General features: G+C 40.9%; 1 protein-coding gene across 1 annotated transcript in view; it reads right to left on the bottom strand.

The window, feature by feature from the left end:
* SLC2A2 (solute carrier family 2 member 2) overlaps positions 1 to 16,841 on the bottom strand; it is a 34,054-nt gene extending 17,213 nt beyond the window's left edge. The window contains exons 1-3 of the mRNA XM_043473746.1: positions 16,768 to 16,841; positions 9,151 to 9,243; positions 5,274 to 5,530 (exon numbers count right to left, since the gene is read on the bottom strand). Of these exons, the coding sequence (XP_043329681.1) occupies positions 5,274 to 5,530; positions 9,151 to 9,243; positions 16,768 to 16,782 (365 nt within the window). The 5' untranslated portion in view covers positions 16,783 to 16,841. The remainder of the gene's footprint in view (positions 1 to 5,273; positions 5,531 to 9,150; positions 9,244 to 16,767) is intronic.
* Positions 16,842 to 17,162: the final 321 nt, after the last annotated feature.

Here is a 17,162-nt window from a genome sequence, read left to right as displayed (position 1 = left end):
GCTAAATTTAATTCTGTATCTTTAACCTATGACACTGACCCTTTTTTTTTTCTTTTAATGGCACAAGATTTTAGCTGCTATAGGTCATGAAAGAACTTTAAAATTTAAGTTTTCTTTAGTATAAATTATTTGGAAGTAGATTAAAACATGCTTTTACTTTAAGCCTTATCAGAGAACTATAATTATTCTTATTTTATCATTATATGCCAGCATATTTCCAGAATCTATGAATCAATGTCAACCAATGCAAAATACATAGTAAAGATGATAATAGCAAAAAAACACCATTTTCAAAATTGATCATACAAAATTGACATTTGCAGGTGTCTGATACTCTTCTTCCTGTTAAATGGGAAAGTGATGTACACAGAAACCTTCTTCAAAGTTCAATCAGTGATGATAAAGCCAATAAAAGAACCTAAGTGAATAAATGTGAGAATGTTTGTGCCACAAAGAAATGTAAGTATCTTGTTATATTCTGTTTCAGTGTTTCAAACTTTACTAGGTGAGCTTTTCCTAAACAAGTATCTCAAACAACAAGCAGATTGTTTTTTCTGGAAGAATAAAACTATATAATCTCATATTCGTTTTCCCAACAAACCATGTGATGAGCTGAATAAAACCCCACAATAGTCAACATCTTAATCTGCAGATCCTGGAAATATATCACTTTATATGGTAAAGGGATTTTGCAGATATGATTAAGGATTAAATTGGATAATCTCTTCATCTCAAAATTGGGCCAGTGATGTACTTATATTAGGAAGGCAGAAGAGAAGGTGATGAGATGAAAGAAATAAGGTTTGTAGTGATGTGCTTTGAAAATGGAGGAAGAAGCCACAGACGAGGACAGAACTGGCCACCAGAAGCTGGGGAAGGGTAAGGAAACGGACCCTTCCTTAGAACCTCCAGAAGGAATAGGCCCTGCTGACACCTTGACTTCTGCCAATGAAACTGAATTTGGTTCTCTAGAACTGTAAGGAAACAAATGTGTGTGGTTTTAAGCCACTAAGTTTGTAATAATTCATTAGGACAGTAACGGGAAACTAGTATATGGAAATTATCAACAACCCAGAGGCAGGCAGATAGAGTGATTTACAGCTGAGCAGCTTCAGAACTGCAGAGTAGACAAACATAGGGGTGCTTCTCTGTGAAGTTTTTTCTCTACACAAGGACAGAGGGCAGGCAAATTCAGTAATTTACCTTAGGAAATTGTTACTAGCTAGCTGATAATATATTCTAGTAGGGGAAAAAAGAGAAAAAGTCATACCAGAGACAGATAGCCTGAAAGTATTTTTGATGCCAGATTGCTCTAAAGTCCCTCTTCCCCACCACCAGTGGTTGCTGTAGCATTCTATACAACTTAAAGGATTTTAACTTCTGCTCAGATGTGAGAAAGAGCCAAGAATAAATAATCTAAAAATACATGAAATGGTTGAATCAGGGAGAAAGAAATATATGTCTATTTCTTTAAATCGTGCTCTGAATGCTTCTGTTAGCATAAGTTTCTTCTTCTTCATTATCATCATCTATATTTTCTGCCTGCTCACTTTGTGGCAGGCAGTGTACTAAGCCTTTTATGTTCATTTTCATTTAATCCTCACAATAATGTCACAAAAGGAGGTGTTTTTTCCCCCCACATAGCAGATGGAAGGAAATGTCTTAGAGAACCGGGGTGACTTGCTCATTAAATTACAGAGCTGGGACTTGACCACTGTGAAACCAAAGGTTAATGCTTTATTTTGGTCAGTTCCATTTTTGGTTCAAAAGGAAGAAAGAACACATTCAAAGGCAACAAGCTATGTATATTGTCCTTCACTCATGGTAACGTGGATTGCCCAGATCATGGTCTCCCCCACCTTACCCTGGTCCTTAAATTTTAAGTAAAATTTGACCTTGAGAACCCAAATAGTGGCCACAGATACCTATTAACACAATTATAAGCAAAGGTTTTTTAAAGCAGTAATGGAATAGTACATTTTTATTTGTTTACTTTTAACGAGTGGAGCAATGACCCTGGCGATAGGGACAATCATGTCATTTCTCAGTGACTTTTCCTAGGAAAATAGTTTTTTATTGAGACTCAACTGTTCTGTGTTAATTTTGAAGTTAAAATGATTAGTTTTAGGGCTGTTCTCAAGGAAGTGAACATTTTTCATTTTTCTACTGAAAACTAGAAGAAACCTTGCTTTTAATCCACCATAAATAATTTGATAAATCATAATTTGACATTGTTTTGGGGTATGACCATTGTCAATGCTAGATCCTAAGACTTGAGAAGATGTCCGTTCTGTTTTCATCAGCAGAACACTAAATGTAGAGTGAGTCACTGAATTGTTAGAATCCTGTCTCTAAATGAGGGACAAGAGCTTACATTTTTTTCTTCAGTGATGAGAAGTATAAGACATCAATAATTGCTAAAAGAATTGGTCTGTCCATGTTTAAAATTTTAATTTAGTTTTGTTTAATTTTATTTATTTTAGAGATAAGCAATCTAGAAAAATTTCCAGTTACTGCTTAAACTTGGTTCAAACTGAAATAATTTAAGATATTTTAAAATAACTAAAGCCAGTCAATGACCTGCATAATTTATGAATACTGATTTAAAGTTCAGCTAAGGGGCTTCCCTGGTGGTTCAGTGGTAAAGAATCTGCTTGCCAGTGCAGCAGACATGGGTTCGATCCCTGGTCTGGGAGAATTCCACATGCCTGGGAACAGCTAAGCCCCTGAGCCACAGCTATTGATCCTGTGTTCTAGACCCCGGGAGCCACAACTCTTGAGTCTATGCACTGCAATTACTGAAGCTCTCGAATCCTAGAGCCCATGCTCCACAAGAGGAGAAGCCACTGCAATAAGAAGCCCACACACTGCAATTTACAGAGTAGCCCCTGCTCACCACAACCGAAGAACAGCCCTTGGCACAATGAAGACCTAGCATAGCCAAAAATAAATAAAATTATTTGAAAAAACAGCTCAGCTAAACACCAGTAATTTGATAACATTTGAAGAATTGACCATTTTCTTTTATGGTAGAGGGAAGTCCCTTTCAAATAAGAACAAGAATAAAACGTGTGTTTCCATGCTACCTATTACTTTAGAAAAATTCTTACAGTCTTATTAAAAGCTCCACTATAAGCGGAAGAAATTATCAGAATTTAATAACCAAAGAGGGGAAACTATAATTTAAAGAAGGAATTTTAATAATTAAATGAATTGTAACCCAGTATGCCAATGCAGAAGATGTAAGAGATTCGGGTTCAATCCCTGGGTTGGGAAAATCCCGGGGAGGAGGGCATGGCAACCCACTTCACTATTCTTGCCTGGAGAATCCCATGGACAGAGGAGCCTAGTGGGCTACAGGCCACAGGGTCGTGAAGAGTTGGACACGACAGAGCACACTTATTACTAAGGTAGTTGCCTATATCTTTTAGATCTTTAAAAGTTTTTGCATTTTCTAATTTTTCCGTATTTGCATATTTTTATCATCAGAAAAAAGTGATAAACAAAAAAGTGGATGCAAAGACCAGAAAATAAATATAGAGAAATAACTGATTTTCTGTTTTATTTCCTCTCTATCAGTAACTTCAGATATGCAGATACACCCTTACGGCAGAAAGTAAAGAGGAACTAAAGAGCCTCTTGATGAAAGTGAAAGAGGAGAGTGAAAAAGCTGGCTTAAAACTCAGCATTCAAAAAAAACTAAGATCATGGCATCGGGTCCCATCATTTCATGGCAAATAGATGGGGAAACAATGCAAACAGTGACAGACTTTATTTTCTTTGGCTTCCAAATAACTGCAGGTGGTGAGTACAGCCATGAAATTAAAAGACGCTTGTTCCTTGGAAGAAAAGCTATGACAAACCTAGGCAGCATATTAAAAAGCAGAGACGTTACTTTACCAACAAAGGTCCATATAGTCAAAGCTATGGTTTTTCCAGTAGTCCTGTATGGATGTGAGAGTTGGACCATAAAGAAGGCTGAGCACCCAAGAATTGATGCTTTTGCACTGTGGTGTTGGAGAAGACTCTTGAAAGTCCCCTGGACTGCTAGGAAATCAAATCAGTCAATCCTAAAGGAAATCAGTTCTGAATATTCACTGGAAAGACTGATACTGAAGTTGAAGCTCCAATACTTTGGTCACCTGATGTGAAGAACAGACTCGTTGGAAAAGACCCTGATGCTGGGAAAGATTGAAGGCAGGAGAACAAGTGGACAACAGAGGATGAAATGGTTGGATGGTATCACCAACTCGATGGACATGAATTTGAGCAAGCTCTGGGAACTGGTGATGGACAGGAAAGCCTGGTGTGCTGCAGTCCATGAGGTTGCAAACAGTTGGACATGACTGAGCGACTGGACTGAGCTGATGGGGGTGGAGGGAACGCCAAGAGCTTTAGTATTTCACATGACTAAATGAAATTTGGATGTAAAGGAGTTCTACTGATGTTTTTAATCCAAAACAGGAAGTTTCAATCCAAAATAGAAAGTTGAGGAATGGAGATACCACTTGCTTCGTTTGTGGTTGGGTTTTGAGACAGCAGTAGCAGCAACTAGAAACCCCCTATCAAGTACATCGGGCAACTGGGAGTTGGTGATATTGACTTAACCTTGCAGCTTGACTGATCAGGATGTCAAATTCTAATCTGAAAAGGAAAAACTGGGTGTCTGAGAAATGGATCAATTGGTGAAGCCAACAATAGATTTAAAAACTCCATTCTTGACTCTTCTCTTGAGTTCCTGAGTAAACCACTTGGGCTGTGGTTTCTTAATATGTTTTATAAGTTATAAAGTCAGAGAATCAAAGTGATTATCTAGAAATACACTCCAAATTCACTTTTTCTGTAAATATCTTCACACGTAAGTAGTTTACTGCAACAGCTTTCTCTATTATTTGGTCCAGAAAGTAAAAGAGTTAGTCGCTTGGTCGTTTCCGACTCTTTGTGACCCCATGGAGTGTAGCCTGCCAGGCTCCTCTGTCCATGGAATTCTCCACGAAAGAATACTGGAGTGGGTTGCTATTTCTTTTTCCAGGGGAACTTCCTGACCCGGGGATCAAACCTGGATCTCCTGCATTGCATTCAGATTCTTTACCATCCAAGACACCAGGGAAGCCCTTATTTGGTCCAATACCAACCTAACTCATAAGGTCATGATTTGAAAAAAAAACTCTAAAACTATCCCACAACATGGAAGACGATTTCTTTCTAAACAAATTCTGAAACCCCAAATAGTGACTTTTCTGTGTGTATGCTTATTTATGAAATTTGCCTACCTTCCAAGCTTGTCCCCAAGAAGCCCTCCAAAGAACGATGCAATCATTCCACCAACTGCAAAGCTGGACACAGACAGGGACCAGAACATGGTGATGAGGCTAGCTGATGTCATAGTCTCTTCCTCAGTCCTAGAGCCTGGTGTTGGATCTCCTGGGCTTGTGGGCAATTCCTCTGTACTGTTGAGAGCATAGTTGTTGATAGCTTTTCGGTCATCCAGTGAAATACCCAGAACATGTCTATAGTGGGTTATAATTACCTAAGGAGATAAAATAAAGGAAAATAGCTGAAATATTTCAAACATTATGTATATTTTTGGTTTGTTTTTCCTTGAAACTACTTGCTAGGTGTTCAAGCAGGATTATTTCAATTATGTGTGTTATGCACATACTAATGCATACAGATGGCTTACAGTTGACCACATCCTATAAAATAGAGGTCACAAATTCCAGTGCCAATGGGAACCTGGCAGGAACAAACAAGTAAAGGAGGCAAGAAAAAGTTTGATAACTTGAGGGCTGAAATATAGTCTATACTATTGAGAATATGGGCTCCAGCGGTAAAGAATCCACTTGCTAATGTAGGAGGCATGGGTTCAATCCTGAGTCAGGAAGATCCCTGGAGAAGGGAATGGCAACCCACTCCGGTATTCTTACTGGGAAATCCCATGGACAGAGGAGCCTGGTGGGCTACAGACTATGGAGTCACAAAGAGTTTGACATGACTCAGTGCCTAAACAACAACTGTTGAGAATATAATACTGAGTGGGCAGGATTTATTTGTCCCATCTGAAGGAGGAAGCTGCAATTTGAGACTGGCATAGCATGGCCTTTAATTTTTAAAGAGAAGCCAGACATGTGTATTTTTATGTAAAATTCTTCAAGTTTTAAAGATTGGCATCTGTCCAAATTGAAACTATCCTGCAAGCTGAAAAGACACATTTTCATGCCACTGTTTCCCCTGCATAGCAGAATTTAAATTGGCTACTGTAAATGTTTGAACAGAGACAAAAAAGTGGATATTTTTGAAATATTTTGAAAAGTGGACATAAAAGAAAAAAGTTTGAGAAAGTTGAGGGCAAAAATAAAGTTAGTATACAAAATTCAAACACCAGGTGCTCTATCCTTGCTTTAGGTGAGCTGTAAACTAATTAATAAGTTTCCTAGCAGCCAGTGAGAAGAGAGGAAAACAATCAAGTATATTGGTGAATTCTGAAGATCAAAGCCAACTCAGAAGCTCCTGAGAAGGTATTGGGACCTAAAGGAAGTGTCTTGTGTGGGTCCTCACTGAGTGCAGTAGGTAACAGAATAAACAGTGTTCAAAACTAGATTTCACAGAGCCATATTTTATAATGTTTCAGTAGAGGCAAACTCAAACAAAAGTATAATTGAGGAAAGGCACATCCTTCCAGCTCTTCTTCCATGTCATTGCTCCAGATGATTTGGTCACCACTTGGTAGCAGTGGGCTGGGAGGACCTCTAACAATGACCTGGAATGCAGCTGTCCTAGGCTGCCAGACCTGGGCAAAGTCCTATGTGGTGAAGCCAGCTGATGAAAGAGAGAACTTACATCCTCTTATGATAAAAGAACTCTGATCCAGACCTTTGCCTCATGGGAAGGTCACTCTATATGGATAATATACACAGAAGAAAGGCTGAAAGGAAATAGCCCAGATGTTTTCAGCAGTTTGCTCTACATGAATAATCATTAATGTTTTTCTTTCTGAAACTTTCTGCAACAGGTGTGCATAGTTTTCACACTCATAAAAAGTATGATTTAAAAATACCATAAAATAATTCCAAATGTCATTCTGCTAATAAAAAACAAATTCTTCTTACATAATGGTATTTAAACAGCTCTTTAAATACAGATGAAAGGGGCTATAGTGAGGGCACTAATCCTGATGCCAGAGAGGGATGACCTCTGTTGTCAGGTCTGGCTCTAGGACTTGGATTAGAGGAGGGGAACCTTAGATTAATTTTTACGTCCAACACTGAAGAGGATGGTTTAAGTAAGGATTTGAAAATTTCTCCCACAAGAAGAGAAAAGGTTCTACCAATGCCAAATTTCAGGAATCCTGCTACACTGGCACATGTTATCAGCCACAGAAAAAAGATACGACCTTCTAGAGTGATTCCCTAAATCTCTCAGCCTTGGCAAGACCTGCCACATTCATGATGCTAATGTGGTGCCTAATCAGAGAGCATCTTTGGTCCAAGGAGCAACCCTTTCCAACAGACGGACTTGGCAAGTACACATTTCACACATTCACACCCTGTAGTCTCCTACATTTTCCTTAGAGTCCACTATGTTCAGAGAAGCAGATGAAATATGATGGATTCACCGAGAACACCCAACAGAAGCTTGTATTGTCACCTTATGCCACCCCTTCCCCCAGCTTCTCCTCTCTCTCTGTCTCTCTCTCTCTTCTTCATTCACTAAACACTATGTTTATATCAATCACTGTGCTTGGCACTGGTGTTAAGAAGAGGAACATGATATCAATCCCACCCTAAATGACCTGATGGTCTGAGTTAGGGCAGAGAGAATGAAGTCCTGATTTCTCCCACTTACAGGCTGTGGGATCTGAGACGAATGACATCCCTCTCCTGTGTATTTCCTGGAAACCAGAGTAGGGATGCACACAGTAAAAGTGAAAAATGATAGAAACTATCTAATATTAAAAATACCCAAAGAGTCAATGTGGAGAAAACCCAAACTTTGTTGGACTTCTTGACTTATTTAAAAGGTTTATATTATTTTACTTTGGATCATACATGGGAGACCGACGTAGAGGGAAGGACTAGAATCTTTCTAGTGTTAGGCTCCTACAGGCTTTCTCCTTTGCTTGTCTTTCTTTTTTTTTCTTGTGATGAGAACTCTTAGGATTTACCCTCTTAACAACTTTCATGTATAAGATACAGCTGTATTATATTATTTACATTTGTCATGTTGAACATCACATCCCTGCTGCTGCTGCTGCTAAGTCACTTCAGTCGTGTCCGACTCTATGCGACCCCATAGATGGCACCCACCAGGCTCCCCTGTCCCTGGGATTCTCCAGGTAAGAACACTGGAGTGGGTCGCCATTTCCTTCTCCAATGCATGAAAGTGAAATGTGAAAGTGAAGTCACTCAGTCGTGTCCGACTCTTAGCAACCCCATGGACTGCAGCCTACCAGGCTCCTCCGTCCATGGGATTTTCCAGGCAAGAGTACTGGAGTGGGGTGCCATTACCTTCTCCGATCACATCCCTAATACTAACTTATCTTACAGTTAAAAGTTTGTACCTTTTAACTACCTTTATCCGATTCCACCCCCTCCCCATCCAAGGCTCCAAAATACTTTGATCTGGACAAAAAATGGGCATTACCAGGTTGTTGGGCAAATCAGCAGGGGAGAGCCTATGTTTGTGCCTGACACACAGTGAGCTTGTGCTCAGTACATGTTTCTGCACTGAAAAAAAAAATCTATACTTCCACTGTTTCTTCTAACACCCTGGCATTTCCATCCATTTTTGGCTAGGAGCTCTGAATGTATGCTGCAATAAGCTCTTAAGCCTTTTTTTTTTGTTTTTTGTCTTTTTTTTTTTTAAATCCTTTTGGCACATGATATTCTGGCTGAAGTTTTCTGTGAGCTCAGCGAACAGCAGAATCAGAGATCAAGAATTATTCATTACTCTTTCTTTTTCTATGAGGGTTATTAAATGAGGAGTAAAGGTCAAGTTACCAGCATTGGAACCACGCACGTGGTGCCTGACAGAAGACCGGATTACCACGTGTTCCCCATGTGGGCACACTTTATCTCTCTGGATGAGGAGCTGATATCTTTCTGCCACTGACAGAAATTGCCAAATAGAGAACTTGTACGTTTCACTTGCCTGTTGAGGTGCATTGATCACTCCAATGTCATATCCAAACTGGAAGGAACTTAGCACAGCAGTGAAGACAGCCAAAACCAAGGTCCCGGTGACCTGTGGGGAGTGAAACACGGGGATGGGAAACCCCAGGCAACTTCAGTTACCCACCGTCCATCATTCTGCAGCATGGGCTTCTGACAGGTTCCATGGGCTGGTTCTTGCCACTTGATACTCATTCATCATATACCCCTATGTTCCTGGCAGGGCTCATTCATATGGGATTGTGGGTGTCTTTCATTTCTCCTATACTGCCAAAGCGGCAAAAAGTCTGGGACAGCTCCGTCTAGGGAAGGAACCAAACATCCTTTTCCACATGTGTATGTGCTAAGTCACTTCAGTTGTGTCCAACTCTGCAACCCCATGGACTATAGCCTTCCAGGCTCCTCTGTCCATGGGATTTTCCAGGTAAGAATACTGGAGTGGGTTGCCATGCCCTCCTCCAAGGGATCTTCCCGACCCAGGTCTCCCTCATTGCAGGTGAATTCTTTACCATCTGAGTCACCCGGGAAGCTCAAGAATACTGAAGTGGGTAGCCTATGCCTTCTCCAGGGGTCTCTTGCATTGCAGGTGGATTCTTTACTGAGCTACAAGGGAATCTGAGTTCATGTTTATATGAATAGGCAGGGTTTTGAGATAGGAGATAAGAGGGGTTCCTTGTGTCAGACTCAGCGTGTACGGGGAAGCATGAAAGATTTTTCAGTTAACACAAAACCCTAAGTGATGGGATTGGGGCATATATGTTTAAAGAAGCCCCCACAGGACACGATACTAAATTGTCTCTGAGAACTGCTTTACAAATGGAGTCACTTACTTTGCATCTTGACATGGAAGCATGAAAATGTTGTATGTGCGGAGTTGTAAGTAGCACCCGGAAAATTGAACTTGAGAACCAAACCAGAAATGCAGCCCAGAGGGCTGAGCATGGAGCTCATGGAACGCAGGAGAGCAGCAAGGCACGAGGCCCAGAAGCCACTGGCTGGAGACCACCTCTTCCCACAGTGCTCAGCTCTGCACTTGGCAGGCTGATGATTTCTCCTAAAAGACTGGTTTGCGCCTGCCCTCTGTCATACACCGTCCTGCATTCTCATGTTTGTCATTAAATCTCCTCTCCTATAAGACAAGGGGCTTCCCAAGTGGTGCTGGTGGTAGAAAGCCCGCCTGCCAATGCAGGAGACAGATGCAGTTTCGATCCCTGGGTCGGGAAGATCCCCTGGAGGAGGAAATGGCAACCCACTCCAGGATTCTTGCTTGGAGAATCTCTTGGACAGAGGAGCCTGGTGGGCTACAGACCATGGGGTAGGACAGAGTCAGACATGACTCAGGTGATTTAGCATCACTTCACACACACTTGTGTCTGTGTGTAATAGTTTTCTCTTGTCGTTATTACCAAAAAATCAACAAACTAGTGGCTTAAGTAACACAAATGTATTACTTTACAGTTCCTGTAGGTCAGAAGTCTGATACTAGTATCACTAGCCTACAATTAAGGTATTGGCAAGCTGTGTTCCTCTCTGGAGGATGTAGGGGAAATTTTGAGTTGATAGAATTTTGTTCCTTCTGGTTGAAGGACCAGAGTCTGTGCTGGCTGTAAAGCAAGGGCCATTTGCAGCTCTGGAGGCCACAACATCCCTTGATTAGCTGTGCCCCTTCCTCCATCTTCATAACAGAATCTCCCTATCTCAAGGTCCATAACAGTAAAGACTTTGGAAAGTCCTTTTTTCTGCGTGAGGTAACAGATTCACATGGGACAAAGGACACAGCCAGAGACAAAGTTATGGATATCTTTTGAGGGCCCTTATTCTGCCAACAGCACTCCTCACAACAGTACCGTTAGTATCCCTATTTTATAGATAACTAGACTAGGTTAAGGTCTTACAGCCAGTAAGTTGTAGAATAATGATTTGGATCTAGAACCTATACTTTTAATTACTTGGTTATTTTTAATTTCTCATGAATCAGAAACAGACATTCAAAAGCCAAACATATCTGAAAATCTATGATCCTAATCTTCCTAAATTGGAAAAAAAAATCCAAGAGTGCACATATTCATAGAGTGCAAAATTCATTTGCCAATTTTGATGCTGAAGCCAAATGACCGAACACTCACCAATTTCAAGTACATTTTCCCACCACTCACCACACAAATTCCCGCCATCCTCACACACCCACAGAAGACCTTTGTGAGGTTTTGGCAAAAATTGAAAAGGCAAACGAAGGCTACTCAACTGCTCCTCTGTAGCTCAGCTGAAGAACCTCAGGGTCTACCCAACACCAAGCCCAGGACCACAGTATACTCTCCCCGTTTCCTCCCCACATCCCCTGTCCCTCCGGCGGCAGGGTCTCCCAGCACCCGGTGTCTTAGTGACTGCCCCTCCCACTCCACCCGAGGCTTCTGCTCTCTGCTGGCCCTCCCGTCCCTACCAGACGAGCATATAGTTCCTTTCTTCTTATTTTGAGTACAACCAGTGACCACGGCAGTGGTGAGCAGGAATGGAAGTTGGGGGTGAAGGCAGTGGCTGCAGCAGGTTTGGTCTGCTGTAGCCAGGTGGTGCCATGGTTAAGAATCCACCTGCCGATGCAGGAGACCCAAGAGATGAGGGTTTGATCCCTGGGTCAAGAAGATTCCCTGGAGGAGGAAATGGCAACCTGCTCCAGCATTGTTGCCTCGAAAATTCCACAGACAGAGGAGCCTGGCAGGCTACAGTCTGTGCACGCTGTGTGCTAAGTCGCTTCAGTTGTGTCCAGCTCTTTGTGACCCTATGGACTGTAACCTGCCTGGCTCCTCCATCCATGGGGATTCTCCAGGTCAGAATACTGGAGTGGGTATTCCCTTCTCCAGGGGCTCTTCCCGACCCAGGGATCAAACCCACACCTCCTATGTCTCTTGCATCAGCAGGTGGGTTCTTTACCATTAGCATCCTGGGAAACCCCAGGCTACAGTCCAGAGGGTTTCAAAGAGTAGCTATGACTGAGTGCATGTGCTTGCATATGCACACACACACGCACACACACACACACACACACCCCATCAGCCTTCCTCTGACACTCCAAATGAGTCTCAGTCAGAACAGTGTTGGCTGTTCCTACATTTCTTTGACAAAAATAAAAGCTAATTTTTAAAGATAGAACTCCTGTTTCATTACCTCCCAATTAAATTGTTCTAAGTCATTGCTGTAGGAATACTGGAGTTGCCCCTAAGATCACTTTCTTCCACTTAAGGATAACAAAAAATACCACTGAGAAGGAGATAGGAGAGAGAGATTTTTACATTTATTTTTTAATTTTAAGAGAATTGCTTTAAAATGTTGTTCTGGTTTCTGTCGTACAACAACTTGAATCAGCCATAATTATATATATATATATAATTCAACAAAGGTCCGTCTAGTCAAAGCTTTGGTTTTTCCAGTAGTCATGTATGGATGTGAGAGCTGGACTACAAAGAAAGCTGAGCACAGAAGAATTGATGCTTTTGAACTGCGGTGTTGGAGAAGACTCTTGAGAGTCCCTTGGACTGCAAGCAGATCCAACCAGTCCATCCTAAAGGAGATCAGTCCTGGGTGTTCATTGCAAGGACTGATGCTGAAGCTTAAACTCCAATACTTTGACCACCTGATTTGAAAAGACCCTGATGCTGGGAATGATTGAAGGCTGGAAGAGAAGGGGACGACAGAGGATGAGATGGTTGGATGGCATCGCCGACTCAATGGGCATGAGCTTGAGTAAACGCCGGGAGTTGGTGACGGACAGGGAGGCCTGCCGTCCTGCAGTCCATGGGGTCGCGGAGTCGGGTACGACTGAACTGGAACTGGACCTCCTCCCTCCTGAGCCCCTCTCCCCTCCTCCCGGTGCCCCCTCTAGGTCATCACGGAGCACCAGGCTGGGCTCCCTGTGTTATAGAGCAACTTCCCACCTGCCATCTATTTTACACATGACGGTGTATCTATGTCGATGCTACTTTCTTTATTCGTCCCACTCAGGAGAGGTTTTAAATATTTAGAAATTGTAGGATGTTCTTAAAATCTTTGTCCTTTGACCTTCCTGGCTTCTTTTCTCTACTGAAGGCTCTGGTCCTGCCACCCTGTGGCCTGTAGTTCTCTGCTTTAACTCCTTGAGAGAGAAATTTTTGGTCAGATAAGGAGCAATCTCATTTATTTTAAGCGGGTCATTTGAATTTCCAACTGAAGTGATCATTCCAAATATTGAAGTCTCTGGAACTGTTTGATTGCATTTTCTTTTTTTTTTTTTTGTTTTGTATCTCTTATTTTCAGGCTTGATTTCCCTCTCTGAACTCCATTCCAAACTGGCTCTTTGCATCCCATCTTTTCCTTTTCCATTGTCAAATAAAAAGAGGTAACATTTGTAGTCAACCTTCTATGTGGTTAGATTTGGTCAGAGAAAGTTCTGTTTATGAGAGGGAGAATTTCTGAAAACTACTAAATTTGAATTAGCCCATTAACCCTAATTCATTCAATCTATCATCCAAGAGACTGACCCACAAATAAGTACATAGGAGCTAGTGAAAACTTAGCTGGGAGCTTACTCTGTCCAGGTTCTGTGATCTAACTGGTTTGCCTTTTCTCTCAATAACCTCTTAGGTTGGAATTCTACCATTTTACATACTGGAAAACTGATATAGAAAGGGTAAGGAACTTGCCTGAAGACCTGTAACCACAAAGTGGTAGAAGATATTCAAGTCTTTCCTCAACCTTTTCATAGACAGCAAGATATTAAGCCTGCACTTTTGGAAAGACATTTGAAGCTTATTAATTTTAAGTTAAAGAAAGCTATGCTCTATATCCAATTAAAAATATGCTGCTGGATAAATGTAGAAGAAAATAATGTGGGCAAGTGGGCCGAACCGTAACATAGAACAAAATGTGGTGTTTATTTTGTGACTTAGAGGTCAGATGGAGTCCATTAGGAAAAACAAATCAACTTGGGAGTCAGAAAACCTATGAGTCCCATCCAGGCCCTTAATATCCCCAAGTGTCAGTTTCTCTGCCCCCAAAATGGGTATAATAGTTATGCATAGAATTATTGTAAACACTGAATAAGACACACACTATGGTCTTCGTATAAATAGTAAAAGGGCTATAAAACAACTGATTTTTACTCACATCATTATCATCTTGTTCATCACTCTTGCCAAAAAAAATCACCTGTCAATTTTTCAAACATATAGTTTTCACAACACTACTACAAAATATCCCCATTTTACAGGTAAGGAAACCAGGGCTCAGAGATTAAGTGGTATTCCCAACATACATAGCTGATAAATAATAGATACTCTTTTATTGGAACCCAGAGCTCATCTTAAACTCCCACTGCTAAACAAAACGATTTTTAGATTTTCAGCAGCTATTGATTGACTTGGCTGGGAGGAGAAGCTTGTACTGTTTCCTCTACAATATACCACAAACATCAAGTCAAAGGCCATCTTGCACTCAACTTTGGAAAAGTCCAGGAGTTTCTCAAGCTATAGAATTTTCAAGCTTCAAGGGACCTTTGAGAGCAATGGATTCTAGTCTAGTCTCTTCCTTTTTCAGTTGGAGAATTGAAGTCCTTTAAGTTATACAACGCGTTACTGGCTATACCCAGAGTGAGAATCCAGGTCTCCTACCCCACAGACTCATGCTTAGCTCACTCCTTTCAACCTGGGTGAATTTACAAAGGTGACACATAGTGCTTTACATTAGTTCTCATTCTTTCTGGGTTCCCTTTTTAGGCAATTCTTTAATTCTCAAGAGAAATACTATAGCACAATTTCTAAGGCTCCTAAGGGAAGGTAATAATAATTTTAAATGAAACTTGGGTATCTTCTATTTGCCAGGCACTGTGGACAAGCACCTTCTGTTTTGCAGTATCTACCAAACTGCAATTGTTTGAACACTACCTTCATGATTTTTTTTTTGCCAAATCTACATGTCATTTGTATAGTTATTAACTCAATATTTATCTTTATACTGCTTTTAAAGATTTATCTACTTTAGCTGTATCCTGGACTGTAATAGGAAATCATGAAATCCTAGTTAGTATTCCTTAAATATACATTATACACACACACAGCTATTGATAGTAAACTGTTTGTCATCTGAGTTTCTCTAATACTATCTCATTTAATTACTCCCATACAGTAAAAAGAAAGAAAGTAAAGTCGCTCAGTTGTGTCCGAATCTTTGTGACCCCATGGACTAGTCTCCTCCGTCCATGGGATTTTCTGGGCAAGGGTACTGGAGTGGGTTGCCATTTCCTTCTCCAGGGGATCTTCCCAACCCAGGACGAACCCAGGTGTCCCGCATTGCAGGCAGACGCTTTACTGTCTGAGCCACTTGGGAAGCCCCATACAGTAAAGAACTATTACAATCCCTGTATCTCCCATACTATATCCTTATGTTCTATTCCAATGTGCTTTTAATTTGTTGCAAGAGAGAAAAACCATTTGAGAAAACATTACACAGACTAGTCAGAAAACAGAGCAAATATCCTTAAAAATCTCAATTGGTGGCTAGGCCAGTTAAAGAACTTAACCCCCAAATCACAGCAGGTAGGCAACATTAGCACACTCCCAATCCAGGATCATGACCACAAAGCCTGTGCTCCTAGCCTTGTCACTTACTGACATGAAGGAAGGCTCGGCCGAGTAAGTTACACCAGATCAGAACTCAGAGGTCCCTCCTCGAACACCCATTTACCTACTTGTATGATTGTGATTTGGTTGGGGGACACTTATAAGGGCGCAATAGCACTATATCCTTTCTCTTTTCAAATTTTTATTCTGAAAAGTATTATATCTACAGAGAAATTGAAAGAGTAGTGCAGTGAACACTCCATAACCTTCACCTGTGTTCACCAATGGTTAGCCTTTACATTTGTTTCATTCTCACTGTGGGTGTTCGTGTGTGTTATTTTGGTGAATCATTTGAAAATAAGTATCAGATATTTATGTCACTTTACTCCTAAATACTTCAGCATGTACTCACTAAGAAAAAGACATTCTCCTTCATAATTACAATACCATTATCATATCCAAGAAAGTAGTAGTTATAAAGTATTATCTAATATACCCACAATTTCTATCCCCATATTGTCCCTTGGAGTTGTTTTCTTCTTCCTTCCATAATCTAAGCTCACTTGTTGCATTTGGCTGTCAGTTCTTCTTTGTCTCTTTTAATCTAGAATAGTCCTTTTTAGTCTCCTTTAATCTAGGACAGTCCTTCTCATATATTGATATTTTTGAAGATTTCAGATCAGTGTCATGATTAGTTAGATTTGGGTTAAAGTGCCCTTTTTTGCACATTCCTTCAGTAATATGGTTATGCAGTACCACTCGAGAAAACTTTACACAGGCTAGTCAGAAAACAGAGCAAATATCCTTAAACTTCCAACTACTGAAAAAAAATATGATTTTTTAGCAGCCAAATTAACTATCAATTGACCAAGAGAAGAAGGGCTCATCTGTAGTAGCTACACTCAACATCCCCCAAATCTTCAATATACTCCTACATAATCCTCAATATGCTCACTGACTTGAACAGATTTCCCTATTCCTGTCCTCAAATGGACATAATACAACTGTACCTTATCTTCTGTCATTTTATGGGCCGGAGTCCTCCTCTTAATTCCAGGTCTAGAGCGGCAGATGCAGTGGCCAGCTTCTGACTGTCCTTCTCTAGCTTTCTGAGACTAGTTATACATTAGAATAGGAGGGGCCAGGCTAGGAGGCACGAGGCCAAGTTTAATCCTGGGCAGAGGTGAATATTGATTAGAATCTAATCAATAAATATTTTGCCTCTGTCACCAGCGGTGTCAATGTCTTTGTTCCACCGGGAAAGAAACTGGGAGTGGGTTTCTTGGGTGTAAGTTACAAACCAGAGATGGTTGTGTTTTAAGGCACATGCTAAGTGTGGCAGGAACCAGGGGCAAGTGAAAAAGAAAGCTTATAGAGTCTTTTGTAGAAAATGAGCTATGCTGGG

This window comes from Cervus canadensis, chromosome 7, assembly GCF_019320065.1.
Source record: "Cervus canadensis isolate Bull #8, Minnesota chromosome 7, ASM1932006v1, whole genome shotgun sequence".
Taxonomy (NCBI): domain Eukaryota; kingdom Metazoa; phylum Chordata; class Mammalia; order Artiodactyla; family Cervidae; genus Cervus; species Cervus canadensis.
This window is presented reverse-complemented; position numbering and strand designations above follow the sequence as displayed.